We start from the raw sequence: 16,623 nt of genomic DNA, 5'->3' as shown, positions 1-16,623 counted from the left end.
TGTTGGCGAAGGGTCCAGCACATGCGGCAGCGCTGGGGCTGCCACGGTACCAGGAGTGGCTGAATATGCTTCTCCATCAGGACACAGCCAGTGATTTAAGGTTTGCTGGTCCCACCAGCCATCGCCTCCTCTCCTAAGTAAGCAAAGGATGAAGCATCTTCATGGCTCACTGTGAGTGAGCCACATCCCACACTAACTCAGCGCTCTCCTCTGATCTCCCCCTTATGGTTCCACTATCCGCAGCAAAACAGGGCTGTGGGATTCCCAGGAGGATGTGGGCAGTGCTGCAGAGGGAGGCAGTGTTTCTATGCATGCCGGCAGCTCCCTGGGCTGTGCCAGGCTCCAACACATCCTCAGTGCCACAGACTTCAAGGACACAACCTGTCTGCACGACCGAGCCTCTTCACTCCGAGACAGCTGACTGAATCTGCAGCGGCAGCTGCCCAGGGCTTCACCATAACCCTCCCCACTGCTCGTCGGGGCTGGATTTACTGTTCCAGAGCTCATGACATCCACTGTCCTTGCTAGCAAGGAGCGCTGGGGATGCAAGACGAGACACAACTGTGCAGCAGAGCCTCCTCATCCCCATGCAGATCCGCAGCATCCCCACCCATGAAGCCTCTGTGGCTGCTGCACACCAGATCTGCTCAGATTTATTCAAACCACCACACTCAGTATCATTTATTCTCTTTCCCAGGGGTTATTTACAACTTCAGTGCACCACCTCCCATTGCAAAATGACTTCTGTCAAGATGTGCTCAGTCAGAGTTGTGATTTAGCCAATTAGTCCCTAAAGGTTCGTTAGCGATAGCTGCTCGGTGCTCTCATCATTTGGAACAAGCCATATCTTTATTGCCCGCACCCTGGTTGCTTTCTGCTATCCAGGCTGTTTTTCCCGCTGTGAGGGGCTGTAAAAGGGGAATGGATTCTGATATGGAATCAGCACCGGCAAAGCAGGGTTCAAAAAGCGAGTCTGGCAGGGCAGGGCTGGGTCTATGGTCTCATCTGCAAATATGCAACCTCCAAAGTCCTTTAGAAAGTGTAAATTAACTGCATTCAATCTGGTTTGGGTATGAGAGTCATCCCAGTGTCTGGTTTCAGTAGGTTTTAAAAATGCAAAAATCTCAAAACCCTATTTTTTTTTTTTTTTAAAAGGGGATTTCAAATGAACCCTTCATGGTATCGTCTACATGGAACACAAATGATACATTGGCTGCCCAGGAGCACAGGCTGCTCAGGCTCTCCTCCTCTTTGGCAAATCCCCTTCGCTATCAGTTATAGACGGAGCTGGAAACAACTAAGAGACAGTACAAACAGGGAAGAAAGCAGCAAATATCCACCAGCACAGACACAGCCATCCCTGCTTCCCTGCCCTGGCTAAGGATGAATTCTGCATCCCACAGGAGAAGGAGGTGGGAAGGACACAGCAAACATTGTCCACTCTTGTGCAGGGACCATGGACACACAGCCCGGCCTCCTGCTCAGCACCACAGGTATCTGAGAGTCATGGAATGGTCTGGGTTGAAGGGAAATCAAAGCCCATCCAGTCCCAGCCCCTGCCAGGGGCAGGGACACCTCCCACTGCATCATCCAACCTGGCCTTGAACACCTCCAGGGATGGGGCAGCCACCACTGCTCTGGGCAACCTGGGGCAGGACCTCCCCACCCTCACAGGAAAACATTTCTCCCCAAGATCTCATCTCAATCTTCCCCCTTGGAGCTCAAAACCCTCATCCTATCCCTGCACTCTCTGATCCAGAGCCCCTCCCCAGCTTTCCTGAAGCCCCTTTCAGCACTGGAAGCTGCTCTAAGGGCTCCCGGAGCCTTCTCTTCTCCAGGCTGAACAACCCCAACGCTCTCAGTCTGTCCTCATACAGGAGGTGCTCCAGGCCTCCGATCATCTCCATGGCCTCCTCTGGACTTGCTCCAGCAGCTCCATGTCCTTTCTTTGTTGAGAACACCAGAACTGGACGCAGGGCTCCAGATGGGGTCTGATCAGAGCAGAGCAGAGAAGCAGAAACCCCTCCCTTGCCACGGTCCCAATTCTTTGGACACAGCCCAGGACACGGTTGGATTTTTGGGCTGTGAGCACATGTTGATGGCTCAAGAAACCTTTTCCAAACTTTAAAAAAAGGCTGGGGAGAAAAACTCCCTCCTATCCTTGCACATTGGCAAAATACTCCCCCCAAAGTGATGGTTTTAGCCCATTTTCCCTTCTTACAGCTGGGCTGATGGATGGGTTTGCACACCCCATGGTCAGGTCTCTCTCTTAGCAGCCACAATCCAATACGTGCAATGCCCTGACACATGTTTGGGAAGCAGAAAATGATGTTTCAAACAGGATAATAAAGACCTAGCCTCGTTCTGTGTATCCCCAGTGTGAGAAACCACAGTGGTTTTAAGGGCTCAGCCCCAACTCTGGCACAGACACCCATGTCAGCCCTGTCACATCCCAGGATGCTCAGGCAGGCTGGGGATGTGACAGCGATCAATGAGGCTTTAAAAAGGAGGAAAAAAAGGCTGCAGCATTTTATGGATAGGAATAATCAAAGAGGCTGTTGGAGAGCTTGACTCAGCTGCCCAGGGATGCGGCAAAGCGATGGGAAGACCACAGGAGCAGGGGTTTCCCTGCTTGGTTTTGGCATCCGTGGGAGCTGAGATGCTTTCTCATCCTGTGATGGGGATGGGGGGATCTGCATGGCCCTGGGGAGATGCTGTGGCCACCGGCAATGGGACAGGCATGGGTCAAGGCTGCAGCAGAGCAGCATCACCCATGGCCGTGGGTGCTGGGTACCACGTCCCACCAGTGTTGGCATCTGGAGCCAGGCAGCACCCTGCCTCGTGCCTTGCCTGGCAGAATGGGGGGAAAGTGGCCCCAAAAGCCACAATGGGGCTTTTTTGCAAAGACGAAGCAGGGGACAAGTCTGCTTGCTGCAGCTTCACTGAATGCAGTTTAGCAGCTGCACGTGGGACGGATTCTGCTGCTGTGGGTACACACGGCTTTGCAGACAACACAGCTCTGCTAATGTCCTGCCACCCCACCTAAAGCTCCTGACTGATCTTCCAGAATGCTTCACAAATATATAAATAATTCCCTTTGTCTCTGTATTTGCTCTCGCTGGCAGCAATCCAGAACCTCCAAATTACACCCTGGAATGCAAGGATCAAGTGGTGCCTCCAAACCCCTAGAAAGCCCAGCCCAAGTCACTCTGCGTGGCTACATTCTGTGTAAAGACTGAAAAGCCACATCATCCCACTCCACTAACATCACGCTGCATCACAGCTCTGCACTGCTAATGCCACCGGGAGAAATCCCATTACATCCGTTATGTTTCTAAAGTCTCAGCTGAAAGTTAATACGGTTTTACAGGAGCTTATCTGGTTTTAGGAGCTGTCCTGCAAACCTGTGGCAAGTGATGCTTGGCAGCACAATGGACACCTGGCCAGGGAGCAGCCAGGGAGACGGAGATTCTCGTGCATGTCCTGAGCTCTGCCCCACCTCACAGGGTGGTATTTTTGGGTGCTGAGCCCTTTCTGGCACTCAGAAATGCTCAAGGAGACTCCACTGTCCCCTCCCTGGTACCTGGGGATTTCTATGGGGCATCCACTGCTGCCTTTTCTGGAAGTGGGATGGAAGCATATCTCTGGGGATCTTCACAAAGCATCTTCAGTGGGCTCAGCAGCAAGCATCTCCTCTCCAGCCCCAAGCATCTCACCAAACTTCAGTTCAGACTACATGGAACTTTGGAGCCCAAACCACAAAGGCGCTTCTGAAACTGCAACCCTAGAGAAACCCGTTCACAATGTCAAGAGGAACCAGTTTGGATTCAACCAATCCTGAAGATGCTCTCCCTAGCATCTTGATCCTACCCAAGGAACCCCCCAGCTACTCCTGGCATCCCCCAATTCCTCCCCAGCATCACAGAATCACAGAATAACCAGGTTGGAAGAGACCCACCGGATCATCGAGTCCAACCATTCCTATCAAACACTAAACCATATCCCTCAGCACCTCATCCACCCGTGCCTTAAACACCTCCAGGGAAGGTGACTCAACCCCCTCCCTGGGTAGCCTGTTCCAGTGCCCAATGACCCTTTCTGTAAAGAATTTTTTCCTAACGTCTAGCCTAAACCTCCCCTGGTGGAGCTTGAGGCCATTTCCTCTTGTCCTGTCCCCTGTCACTTGGGAGAAGAGGCCAGCACCCTCCTCTCTACAACGTCCTTTCAGGTAGTTGTAGAGAGCAATGAGGTCTCCCCTCAGCCTCCTCTTCTCCAGGCTAAACAACCCCAGCTCTCTCAGCCGCTCCTCATAAGGCCTGTTCTCCAGCCCTTTCACCATCAGCATCCCTCAGCCCCCCTGGACTCCCCCAGTTCCTCCCTAGTGTCAGCAGTTCCCTCCCACCCAGCATGCCCCAGACCCTTCTGGAACCCCCCAGTTCCTTCCCAGACCCTCCTGGCAGTTCTTAGCCCATCCCCACTACCCCCAGTTCCTTCCCCAGTTCCTTCCTAGCATCCCCCAGCCCCTTCTGGAATCCCCCAGTTCCTCCCCAGTACCCCAGTCCATTCCCAGCCCCTACCGGCAGCCTTTAACCCATGACCAGTATCCCCCCAGTCCCTCCCTAGCACCCCCCAGCCTCCTGACACCCCCTCGAGTTCCTCCCCAGCACCTCCCAGTCTATCCCCAGCATCTCCGGATCCCTCCTGGCATGGTCCAGTCCCTCCCGGCACCCCTTAGCCCTTCCCCAGCACCTCTTATTTTCATCCCCAGTCCCTCCTGGCCCCACTGCTGGCTCCATACAAGCAGCCTGAGCTGAACCAAAGCCACCCGAGGGGTCGCAACCCCCAGGTTGAGCCCCTGCCGAGGTGACAGCCACCCCGAGCCCAGGGGACCCCGGGAGCTGCTCCTTGCCCGTGCGTGGGGGGCAGCCGAGCTCCCACATGGACAAACCCACCTCCTTCCAAATTGCTGTTGCTCCTCAGGGAGCAGAAGGATACAGGCTCCCGTGTCCTGGGCTACATTAGCCCTCCCATCCTCGCACCCTGGCAGGGTTTAGGGTCCATCTGTGCTCACCCCGCAACCTCGGACCCTCGAACGATGCTCAAGGGTCTGACACATGCAGCAGGGCCCTGAGAAAGGGGGGTTTTGGTAGCTGGAGCACCCAGTGGCCCAACCACCAGAGCAGGCAGGTGCGGGCACCACCAAAACATCTTCTCTACATGCTGGTTTCAACCAGGATCAGCTCTCGGCAGTTCTTTCCTCTCGTTCATCTGTAGGTAAGTACTTACAGGTGGAAGGAGGTGCCCCAGCACTCGGATCATCTTCATGGCTCATGACCTCCCCTGGGGAACTTGAGACATGGTTATTGCTCCAAGGTGTCCTCAGCAAACAGCAGGACCCAAAAGAGGAGTGTGGGGACCTCTCATTTTCCCTGGCAGGTCCCTAACCCCCCAAAACTTCATGCCTTACAAGTTACATGCATCCAGCAGGAGCATCCTGTCCTGTGAAGCAGGCAGGACTATCAGCTTTCCACGTTTCCTACCCTCTAGGCAAATAAAACCCGCTCCTCCCCTTCTCCTCCGGGAGGATTTCCACCCCGGAGCTGTTTTCTCACCACAAATCCAGACAATCCTCAGCTTCACTCAGCACCCAGACACTCGTGTCCCTGCAAGCAGCTGGGAGAACAGGGACAATTAATATGGAGAGTTAAAAGCAAATGAGCAGAGGACGCAGCTCCAATTTGGTTGGGTGTTTGCTTCTGCAAAAAAAAATCCCTAATTGCTGCCAGCAGAAATCAACACCAATCAAGCAAATTAAGTTGATTTCCACATAAATACTACATGAGCTTCCAGTGTCTTGGCCTGGGGAGCTACAGCAAAGCTGGTGCTTCCCTAGAGCACCTCCTGATGCCAGACATATCCATCTGGTTTGACTACCCATCACCAGCACCCACCCTGTGTCCCCACCGCCATCCTCTTCTGATGCTCAAACCACACAAGACAAGAAGATCCTCATCTCAGATTTGACCCCAAGCTAGCAAAACTCAGAGAATGATAGGGATATTGTGCCTATATTCTCACCGAAGGGGGAAAACCATCATGCCAGGCTGGTGGGCAAGCACTTTTAGAACCATTAAGGTTGGAAAAGACCTCTAAGATCACCCAGACCAACCATCAGCCCAACCACACCATGCCTGCTAAACCATGTCCCCAAGTGCCACAGCCACACTCTTTTTTTTGAATGCCTCCTGGGATGGAGACTCCCCCACTGCCCTGGGCAGCCTCTGCCAGGGCTTCACCACTCAGTCAGTGAGGACATTTTTCCTAATGTCCAATCTAAACCTCTTCTGGCACAACTTAAGACCATTTCCTCTCGTCCTACCCCTTGTTACTTAGGAGCAGAGCCCAGCACCCACCTCACCACAACCTCCTTTCAGGGAGCTGCAGAGAGCAATGAGGGGAGCCTCAGCCTCCTCTTCTCCACAATAAACAGCCCCCAGGTTCCTCAGCCGCTCCCAGAACCGCTGGGCTCCAGCTCCATTCCCTTCTCTGCGCTCCAGCCCTTCCTCACCCAGCACGGGGCTGGGCAGAGATGAGGATGTATCTCTAGAGGCAGAACATGTCCATGATGCTCCAGGGACCCCCTTGCCCACCAAACACCCCTTTGACCACCAGCCACCCCCACACTGCAGTGTGTCCGTAACTATTTAGTCACTATTAAATTACTGACTCTGGCCGGTTCCCTTGATTTCCAATGGCTCCAATCTAAAACCAACCTCACAGCTGAGCGTAGGCAGAGGGAGGCACAAAAAACCCACCAAGGCCATCCTGCACCAAGGATTAACTCTCATGGGTGGGAATACTATCCCGCTATCCCATGGGATAGCGTCCGGCTCCATCCCAGTTCTGCCCGCATCTCCCTCCGGTGCTGCTGCACATGCCTGGTGCCCACAGGAAAATTCAAGGTCCTCAAGCCCCCAAAGCTCAGAGGTGAGGTTGGTGAGGTGAGGTTCAACCACGCAACGGGGAAAAGTTGCTGGGCATCCATCACCTGTGCTGGATGGAGGAGAAAGCCTCTTGGGTCTCTTCCAGGCAACACCTGGAAGTTCTGGGCATCGCAGTCCAGGCTGGATGCTGATCCTAGGACCACGCCACCCCCAGCTCTTGATGCTGCCAGAGCTCTCCTCACTACTGCATCCCTGGGGATGTGCAGCCCGACAGCTCATATCCAGGATCCAGCTGAGGCCAAACAGAGCTGTAGATTTTTTTCCAGTGCCTTTTTTGCAGGCAAGAAGCAAAACATCAAATATTTATATCCTCAAATCGCTGCTGAGATCCCCTGGGGAGAGGACTCCAAGATGTAACATCCAGCAAGAAGCAGCGAGATGGCCCCGCTGGCGCCTCTTCCAGCACATCCTGGGCTCATCGTGCCCCAGCAGGTGACCTGGAGGGATGGTCCCTGTGTCCCAAATCCACGGCTCAGGGCAACGATGCCCACCCAGTGGCACAGTGCCAGGGCTCAGAGCCCAGCAGCTCACCCATCATCAGCTAAACCAGGCTTGGAAAGTGGGATGAAAGGGATGGGAAAGGCTGGTCCAGCTTTCCCCCTATCCTTCTGCCACCACTGGGGAAATCAAAGGAAACAAAGCAACGCAGAGCATGGAGTTGTAAAGGCAGAAAAGACTCTTTTCCTTGCTTCTGCCCCTTCCCTGGCTGCAAGCTCACTGTGTCAGCATCCTGGTGCATCCCTGGTAGAGGAAAACCCATCCTGAAGTCACATCCTGAACCTTCTTCGGTCCTGATTTGAAAATCACAGAGAAGCCCCTGCAAAGCACAGGACCCTGCGGCTGCTGGTTGTGGGAACAAACCCTTCAGCCCTCTCCATGAATCTTTCAGTTTGTCAGCGCTGCCGCCTTGCGAGGAGGATAAAAATATCGCTAGGTCCACAGGGATGCTGCCAGCACCATCCGAGGGGTGCGGCATCACTCGGCAAAGCCAAAATGCTGGGGGCAGCTGCCAACAGCGAGCCACTGGCACCCCAGCATGCAGATGTGGAACCCAGCTATTTAAAGCTGTTCCCTCCTGTAAATCCCATCAGACGACCCCGAGGTGGTTTTATTTCCTTCATCCTTGTTTCATATACACAGAATAAAATGTCCTTAAGTATTGCAGAATAGTCTTTCTGCACAGAGAATAAAACCTCAGCGGCTGAAGGCTTTATATTCATGTCCGGATGTCCTGCTGCTTGGAAAAGCATCTGCCCTGAGAGCCACCAAAGCGACATCCACCCCACGAGGCCACAGCTGTCCCCTGGCATGGGGATACAGGCTGGGGTGCTCAGAAATCATAGAATCATGGAATGGTTTGGGTTGGAAGGGACATCAAAGCCCATCCAGTTCCACCCCCTGCCATGGGCAGGGACACCTCCCACTGGATCAGGGGCTCCAAGCCCCATCCAACCTGGCCTTGAACCCCTCCAGGGACGGGGCAGCCACCCCTGCTCTGGGCAACCTGGGCCAGGGCCCCCCCCACCTTCGCAGCAAAATATTTCTCCCTAAGATCTCATCTCAATCTCCCCTCTTTCAGCTCAAACCCGTTCCTCTCATCCCGTCCTTTCACTCCCTGATCAAGAACCCCTCCCCAGCTTTCCTGGAGCCCCTTTCAGCACTGAAAGCTGCTCTAAACAGCTGGAGCCTTCTCTTCTCCAGGCTGAACAACCCCAACTCTCTCAGCTTGTCCTCATACGGGAGGTGTTGCAGCCCTCGGATCATCTCTGTGACCTCCTCTGGACTTGCTCCAACAGCTCCATGTCCTCCCTGTGCTGAGGACTCCAGAATGAGAGACGGGTCTCCAGGTGAGAGGGCAAGGAGAGGACAAAAGCAACCCTCCAAGCCAGCACGATCCCCGCTGTCCTCTCATGGCCTGCTGAGCTCTTTGGGAACCCAGAGGTGCCATTTCTGATGGAAAAAAAAGAAAAAAACATACTGAGCCAACCCTGGAAAACTCACAGGGCTGTTTCTGCTCCAGTGAGTACCAAGGTGCGCTCATGGCCATCGTTCTGTGACCTCGAGATAAGAGTAACAGCTTCTGCTGGCCCAGCTGCTTCTGAAAGGGGTAAATAAATAGAAATAAAATACAAGCGCTTTGCAGAGAGCGTCTTCAAAAGGTTTTGCAGCTGTTTATTGATTTCTGTTCCCTTTTTCCACCCTGGGGAAAATTGTTACGGTCCCTCATACACTGGGTGCAGGAATTCTCCCAAGAGTCAGGTGCCAAGCGCAGGTCTGGGCTGGGATGAGCATCCCCAGCTCTTTCTATCTAGTGGAGTGTCCTAAAGAAAAGAAATACAATAAAAAAATAAAGTAAAGGACATGCTCAGGGCCCAGAAGAGCGTTGTCTGCTCTGGTTGGCCCCATCGCACTCACCCACCAGGCACCCCGGTGCCGGCGGGCACTGCTGCTCTCGGTGGGCACCCAGAGGGTCCCGCTCGCCCCCAGCATCACAAACGGAGCAGCAAAGGGCTGGAAGAGCCTCTAGGAAAGGGAGATGAGAGTAGATTTGGAAAGGTAAGGAAATGCACTCAGCATCACCACCTAACCCTGTCCCCAAGCCTGACCCTGATCCCAACCCATCCCAGACGGCTCCCCGCACAGATAAGCCCCATCCCTGGTCTGCCGACAGCCGAACACTCTCCCGACCCAATGCCAGCTGCAGCCACTTTGCAAGGACAAAAGCCTCCTCCTGCCTGTCCCCTGCCTGGGTGCTCCCAGCAGACCCACAGATAGGGTTCTTCCCTTCAGTTGCCTTTCTTTTTTCTTTTTTTCATGGTATCCACACCACCAAAAGCAGGAAAAGCCACCAGAGGCTGGGACCTCTCCCTGCACACCCCGTGGGGTGGCTAGGGAGATGTCACCACTGTCCCCTCAGTCCCACGGGACGCAGCCCTGGCCCAGCCTGCTACTGCCCCCAACAATCCCCGTCTGCTCCCTAGGGATGACCTCCACATGCCTGGAGAAGAGAAGGGAAGATGATCCAAGGGCTGGAGCATCAGCTTCCAGTACTGAAAGGGGCTCCAGGAAAGCTGGGGAGGGGCTCTTGATCAGGGAGGGCAGGGATGGGATGAGGGGGGATGGTTTTGAGCTGCAGGAGGGAAGACTGAGATGAGATCTTGGGAAGAAATGTTTTGCTGTGAGGGTGGGGAGGCCCTGGCCCAGGTTGCCCAGAGCAGTGGTGGCTGCCCCATCCCTGGAGGGGTTCAAGGCCAGGCTGGATGGGGCTTGGAGCCCCTGATCCAGTGGGAGGTGTCCCTGCCCATGGCAGGGGGTGGGACTGGATGGGCTTTGATGTTCCTTCCAACCAAAACCTTTCCACGATTCTATGACTCTAAGCAGCACTGCTCCCAGCCTGGGGCAGCATCCAGTCCACTCCAGGAGTCCCCAGCCCTGGACTCAGGGTGCTGGCACCGCCCATTGGGGTTTGGTGATGAGCAGGAGGCAACACCCCTCAGACCTTCAAGGGTTAAGGTGCACGTACTCTCACAAGATTCTCCCAGGGAGACAAAACACCAAGTTATTATTATTATTATCCCTGATTTCTACTTATTATTCCTCATTGCCATTAATTATTCATCATTGCCTTTAATTATTCCTCATTTCTATGCATTATTCCTCATTTCCATTTATTATTCCCTGTTTGCCTTTATTAGTCCCTATTTTCATCTATTATTCTTTATTTCCAGAGAGCTGGAGACGGCTGCTCAGGGCTCCACAGTGGGGAAGTGGGATAAAACCTGAGCCCGTACTCATGATGGGAGCTGGGCTGAGGATGAGGATGTCCCTGAGCTCCTGCCGAGCCCCGTGGTGTCTCCAGCTGCCCCATCCTGGCCACGTCCTCCACGGTTTGACCCAGCCCGGAGAGGCTGGCAACACGGGCAGCTCCGCGGGCAGCAGACGTGCCGGGTACTGTCACGAGCCGTCATCGCAGCGAGCCCCTAAGAGGATTAGGGCTTTAGCAGCTCCGAACCCCAGGCCACAAGGCGGGTGCCGCAGGGAGCCTGGCTCAGCCCCGTGCTCCCGAGGGATGCGGGAAGGAGGATGCTTTTGGCAGCGGCACCATTTTAAAGCCTGACGTGCGCACGGTGCCCGGCTCACATCTCCCAGGCGGTGGTGGTGGGAGCTGGGATCGGCCATGGTGGGAGACATGTCAAACCTCGGCGTATCTGGAGAGCAAACCCTGCCCGGCGCAGATGCAAGGAGAAAATTACAGGCTCTGTCTCCACAACGACTCCTCCCGACATCCCCAGCGGGAGGCAAGCGCGGGACTCCTGGTACCATGTTCTCTGTACTGCACTCCTGCTCCACAGTCCTGCAGCACAGTCCCACCCCACATTCCCACACCGTGTTTCTGCACCACGCTCCTGCACCCTGCTCTCCCATCGTGCCCCTGCACCGCGTTCCCCGACCACGCTCCTGTACCAGATTCCTGCACTGCATCCTTGCATCTCATCCCTGCCACTGCATCCCGCTCCATGCTCCTGCACACCTTGCTCCTGCCCCGTGTTCCTGAACTGTGTTCTAGTACCGGATTCCCACACCACGTTCCCATTCCCACAGTGCGTCCTTGCACCTCATACCTGCTACCACACTGCCGTACCGTGCTCCTGCACACCATTCCTGCACTACCTTCCCACACCACGTTCCCACGTTGTGCTCCTGGACCAGATTCCTGCACGCTAATCCCACACCGAACTCCCACACCACGTTCCCACACCACATCCTTGCACCTCATACCTGTCACCACACTCCTGAACCATGCTCCTGCACACCACTTCCACACCGCATCCCTGCAGTGCATTCCCATACCACACTCCTGTATTGAATTCCCACACCACGTTCCTGCACTGCATCCTAGCACCTCAATACCAACCACCGCATTTCCTCACTGTGCTCCTGTGCACCATTCCCACACCGCATCCCTCTACTGGATTCCTGCACCATGTTCCCACACTGCATTCCTGCACATCATGCCTGCCACTGTAATCGCAGAATCACTAGGTTGGAAGAGACCCACTGGATCACCGAGTCCAACCATTCCCATCAATCACTAAACCATGCCCCTCAGCACCTCATCCACCCGTCTTTTAAACCCCTCCAGGGAAGGTGACTCAACCCCCTCCCTGGGCAGCCTGTTCCAGTACCCAAGGACTCTTTCTGTGAAAATTTTTTTCTGATGTCCAGCCTAAACCTCCCCTGGCAGAGCTTGAGGCCATTCCCTCTCGTCCTGTCCCCTGTCACTTGGGAGAAGAGCCCAGCTCCCTCCTCTCCACAACCTCCTTTCAGGTAGTTGTAGAGAGCAATGAGGTCTCCCCTGAGCCTCCTCTTCTCCAGGCTAAACACCCCCAGCTCTCTCAGCCGTTCCTCATAAGGCCTGTTCTCCAGCCCCCTCACCAGCTTCGTTGCTCTTCTCTGGACTCGCTCCAGAGCCTCCACATCCTTCTTGTGGTGAGGGGCCAGAACTGAACACAGGATTCGAGGAGCGGTCTCCCCAGTGCCGAGTACAGAGGGAGAAGAACCTCCCTGGACCTACTGGTCACGCCGTTTCTGATCCAAGCCAAGATGCCATTGGCCTTCTTGGCCACCTGGGCCACTGCTGGCTCACGTTCAGTTGCTGTCAACCAACACCCCCAGGTCCCTCTCCTCCAGGCAGCTTTCCAGCCAGACTTCTCCTAGTCTGTAGCTGCCCAGGGTTATTGTGCCCCAAGTGCAGGACCCGGCATTTGGCCTTGTTAAACCTCATGCCATCAGTCTCAGCCCAGCGGTCCAGCCTGTTTAGATCCCTTTGGAGCCTCCCGACCCTCCAGCAGATCCACACTTCCACCCACACTGTGTTCCTGACCATCATTCCCGCACCACATTCCCATACTGTGCTCCCGCACACCATTCTTGCACTGCAGTCCCACACCGCACTCCTGTACCGAATTCCCACACCACATTCCCACACTACATACTCATACCTGCCAACACATCCTCACACATGCTCCTGCACTCTGTTCCCACACAGCATCCCTGCACTGCATTTCCCCACTGTGCTCCTGGACAAGATTCCTACATCATGTCCCTGCAACACATTCCCACACAGCATTCTTGGATCGAATACCTGCCACAGAGTTCCCACACTGTATTCCCACACTGTACTGGATTCCTGCACACTGTTCCCGCACTGAATTCTTGTACTAGATTCCTGCACCACATCCTTGCACCTCACACCTGCCATCACATTCCCACACTGTGCTCCTGCCCTGCATTCCCACACCACAGTCCTGTATCAGATTCCCACACTGAGTTCTAGCACTGCATCCTTGCATCTCATGCCCGCTACCGTATCCCGGCATGGTGCTCCTGCACATCGTTCCTGCACCACATTCCCACACCACATCCCTGCTCACCATTCCTGCACCACATTCCCACACGACGACCCTGCTCACCATTCCCGCACCATATTCCCACACCATGTCCCTGCCCACCATTCCTGCATATTCCTGCACATTCCTGCACCATGTCCCTGCAAACCGGTCCTGTACCACATTTCCACGTGTCCCTGCTCATCATTCCTGCACCACATTCCCACACCATGTCCCTGCTCACTGTTCCTGCGCCGCACTCCTGTACCGGATTCCTGCACCGTGCTCCCGCACTGCATCCTTGCACCTCATCCCTGCCACCACACTCCCACACCGTGCTCCTGCACACCATCCCCACTCAAGCGTTCCCGCACAGTGGCCACAGCGCCCGGTGCCCATCCCAGTGCCCGGTGCCCATCCCAGTGCCCGGTGCCCATCCCAGCGCCCGGTGCCCATCCCGGCCCTGTTCCCGTGTGCCGGGGCTGAGTGGCAGCACCACAGCCCAAGAGCTGCTGGCATCGGTCACCTCCAGCCAGCGAGGTGTCCCCAGAGCCACAGGGGACATGGGGGATGCAGCCCTCGGCTCCGCAAGAGGATGCTGAGCACCACGCCAGAGCCCGCGCGCCAGTGCCGCACGCTGAGAAGGGAAAATAAGCAAATCCCACCCCCTCCGCTGCAAAATCTCCAGGAATTATACAACAGCCACCTCCAAACCCTGGGCCTGGCCGCGTGCTGGCACCCACGGGCACCTCCCCTTCACCCGCACCCCGATGCGCCCCCTGCACCCTGTCTGCCACCCATGGGCGCTGGGGGAGCTGCTCAGTGGGGCGCCCCACAGAATCAGGGTGTCCCTTTGGGCATGGGGTGCGGGCAGGGGCAGGATGGATGTGGAAGAAGGGCAGGGGTTAACAGGCAGGAGAGGGACCAGGTTGGGGCTGCAGGCAGGGAGGAGGCAGAGACCGGGAGGGAGAGGGGAGAGCGTGTAGGGCAGAGGGAGAGGGCAAAAGGACAGGGTGCAGGCAGAGAGGAGAGGGTGTGGGAAAAAGGAGAGGGTGCAGGCATGGAGCAGGCAGGATGCAGGCAGCAGGCAAGGGGTGCAGAGGGAGCAGGAAGGCTGAAGGCTGGGAGCACAGGCAAGATGCAGGCAGGGAAGCAGGCAGAGAGCCAGGATCAGTGGGGTGGGCAGCAATAGGGGCAAAAGCCTGGGCAGGGAGCAGGCAGGGAGCTGGTGCTGGAGCAGTGGGGCTGGCAGGAGCAGCCAAGGAGGTGGGCAGGGAATGGGCAGCGCGGCGGGCAGGGCAGCGGGCGGCGTTGGGGGCTGTGAGGGGGCAGGGAGCGAGTGGGGCCCAGGTAGAGGGCAGGCAAAGTGTGGGGTGCGGGGCAGGGACAGCAGAGCATGAAGGGAGTGGGCAGGGGGGCAGGCGGGATGTAGGTGGGGGGCAGGATCAGATCTGGGGGGCAGGCAGGGGGCAGGTAGGTGTGGGCTGGGGGCAGCGGGGCAGGCAGGGGCCATGGGGGGATGCGGGTGAGGTGCTGGATCAGTGCAGAGAGGTGGCAGGTGCGGGGTTGGGGCAGGGAGCGTGGTGGGGACTGTGGGGCAGGTGGAGGAACAGAGCCGGGCAGGATGAGGGATGGAGCAGGGTGTGGGATGGGGCAGGGTGAGGGATGGGGCAGGGCGAGGGATGGAGCAGGGTGAGGGATGGAGCGGGGTGAGGGATGGAGCGGGGTGAGGAATGGAGTGGGGTGAGGGATGGGGCAGGGTGAGGGATGAGGCAGGGTGCGGGATGAGGCAGGATAAGGGATGAGACAAGGTGAGGGATGGGACAGGGTGAGGGATGGAGCAGGATGCAAACAGGATGAGGGATCGGGGCCGGGGTCGGGGAAGGAGGCAGAAAGGATGCGGGATGGGGGCAGGATGCGGGATCGGGGCAGGGTGCGGGATGGAGCAGGGTGTGGGATGGAGCAGGGTGAGGGATGGGGCAGGGCGAGGGATGGGGCAGGATGCAAACAGGATGAGGGATCGGGGCAGGGATGAGGCAGGACGCGGGATGCAGAGGGGCTGCGAGACAGGGCAGGGTGCGGGGCAGGGATGGGGCACGGATGGGGCACGGATGGAGCAGGGTGCGGGATGCAGAGGGGCTGCAGGATCGGGGCAGGGATGGAGCAGGGTGGGGGATGCAGAGGGGCTGCGAGACGGGGCAGGGATGGAGCAGGGATGGGGCAGGGATGGAGCAAGGTGCGGGATGGGGCAGGGTGCGAGATGCAGAGGGGCTGCAGGATCGGGGCAGGGATGGAGCAGGGATGGGGCAGGGATGGGGCAGGCACGGAGCAGGGTGCGGGATGGAGCAGGGATGGGGCAGGGTGCGGGTGCCGCAGGGCCCGTCCCCCCGTACCTGCCCACGGTCTGGTTGGCGAGCTGGCGCATGCGGTTGAATTGCTTCTTCATGGTGGCGGCGGGCGCCGGGCCGCCCCTCCCGCATCCCCGCCCGCCCGGGCCGAGCCGAGCCGAGCCGAGCCGGGCCGAGCCGAGCCCGAACCGGGCCCGCAGCCCTGCGCGGCTCCGCGCCTCCGCCCGCGCCCCCCGCACCGCCCGCACCGCCCCCGGCCGCGGCGGCGATGGGAAATGTAGTCCGGAGCGATCGGCCTGGCCCGGGGCAGCCCCCCCCGGCACCCTCCGACATCCCTTGGCAACCCCCCGGCATCCTCCGACATCCCTTGACACCCCCCCGGCATCCTCTCAGCATCACCTGGCATCCCTTTGCACCTCTCAGTATCCCTTGACGTGGCCTCAGCATCCCTCAGCATCCTTTGGAATGGTCCCAGCTCCCCCCTCCCCCACCCCCACCCCCATCATCCATAGGGGTAAACCCCAGCATCCTCTGGCATTCCCCCCACCCCCGCTTCCCTCAGCATGGTCCCAGTATCCTCCGACGTTCCCCTGGTATCCCTCTGGTGTGCCCCAGCATCCCCTGGAACACACCCAGCATCTGCCAGCACGACCCCAGCATCCCTCTGGCATCCCCCTTGCCATCCCTGACACCCTCTGCAATGGCCTCAGCACCTTCTGACACCCCCAAGCATCCCCTGGCACCCCTTGGCATCGCCCTAGCACCCCTGACGCCTCCTTGTCATCCCTTGGCATGGCCCAAATATTCCCTGGATTAGCTTAGCATCCCTCTGGCGTGCCTCAGCTTCCCCTGACATCCCCCCAGCAGCCCCTGGCATCCCCC

At 57.2% G+C, this 16,623-nt stretch overlaps 1 protein-coding gene across 3 annotated transcripts in view; it reads right to left on the bottom strand.

Annotated features, from left to right (window-relative positions):
• The window catches only part of ARHGAP44 (Rho GTPase activating protein 44), a 32,892-nt gene extending 16,973 nt beyond the window's left edge, over positions 1-15,919 (bottom strand). For all 3 annotated transcript variants that reach the window (XM_069872326.1, XM_069872329.1, XM_069872327.1), the window contains exon 1: positions 15,787-15,919. In XM_069872326.1, the coding sequence (XP_069728427.1) occupies positions 15,787-15,839 (53 nt within the window). In that variant the 5' untranslated portion in view covers positions 15,840-15,919. The remainder of the gene's footprint in view (positions 1-15,786) is intronic.
• Positions 15,920-16,623: the final 704 nt, after the last annotated feature.

The sequence above is a fragment of the Phaenicophaeus curvirostris genome, chromosome 19, assembly GCF_032191515.1.
Source record: "Phaenicophaeus curvirostris isolate KB17595 chromosome 19, BPBGC_Pcur_1.0, whole genome shotgun sequence".
NCBI lineage: Eukaryota > Metazoa > Chordata > Aves > Cuculiformes > Cuculidae > Phaenicophaeus > Phaenicophaeus curvirostris.
Note: the sequence above shows the minus strand (reverse complement) of the source record. Positions and strands in the feature narration are given on the sequence as shown.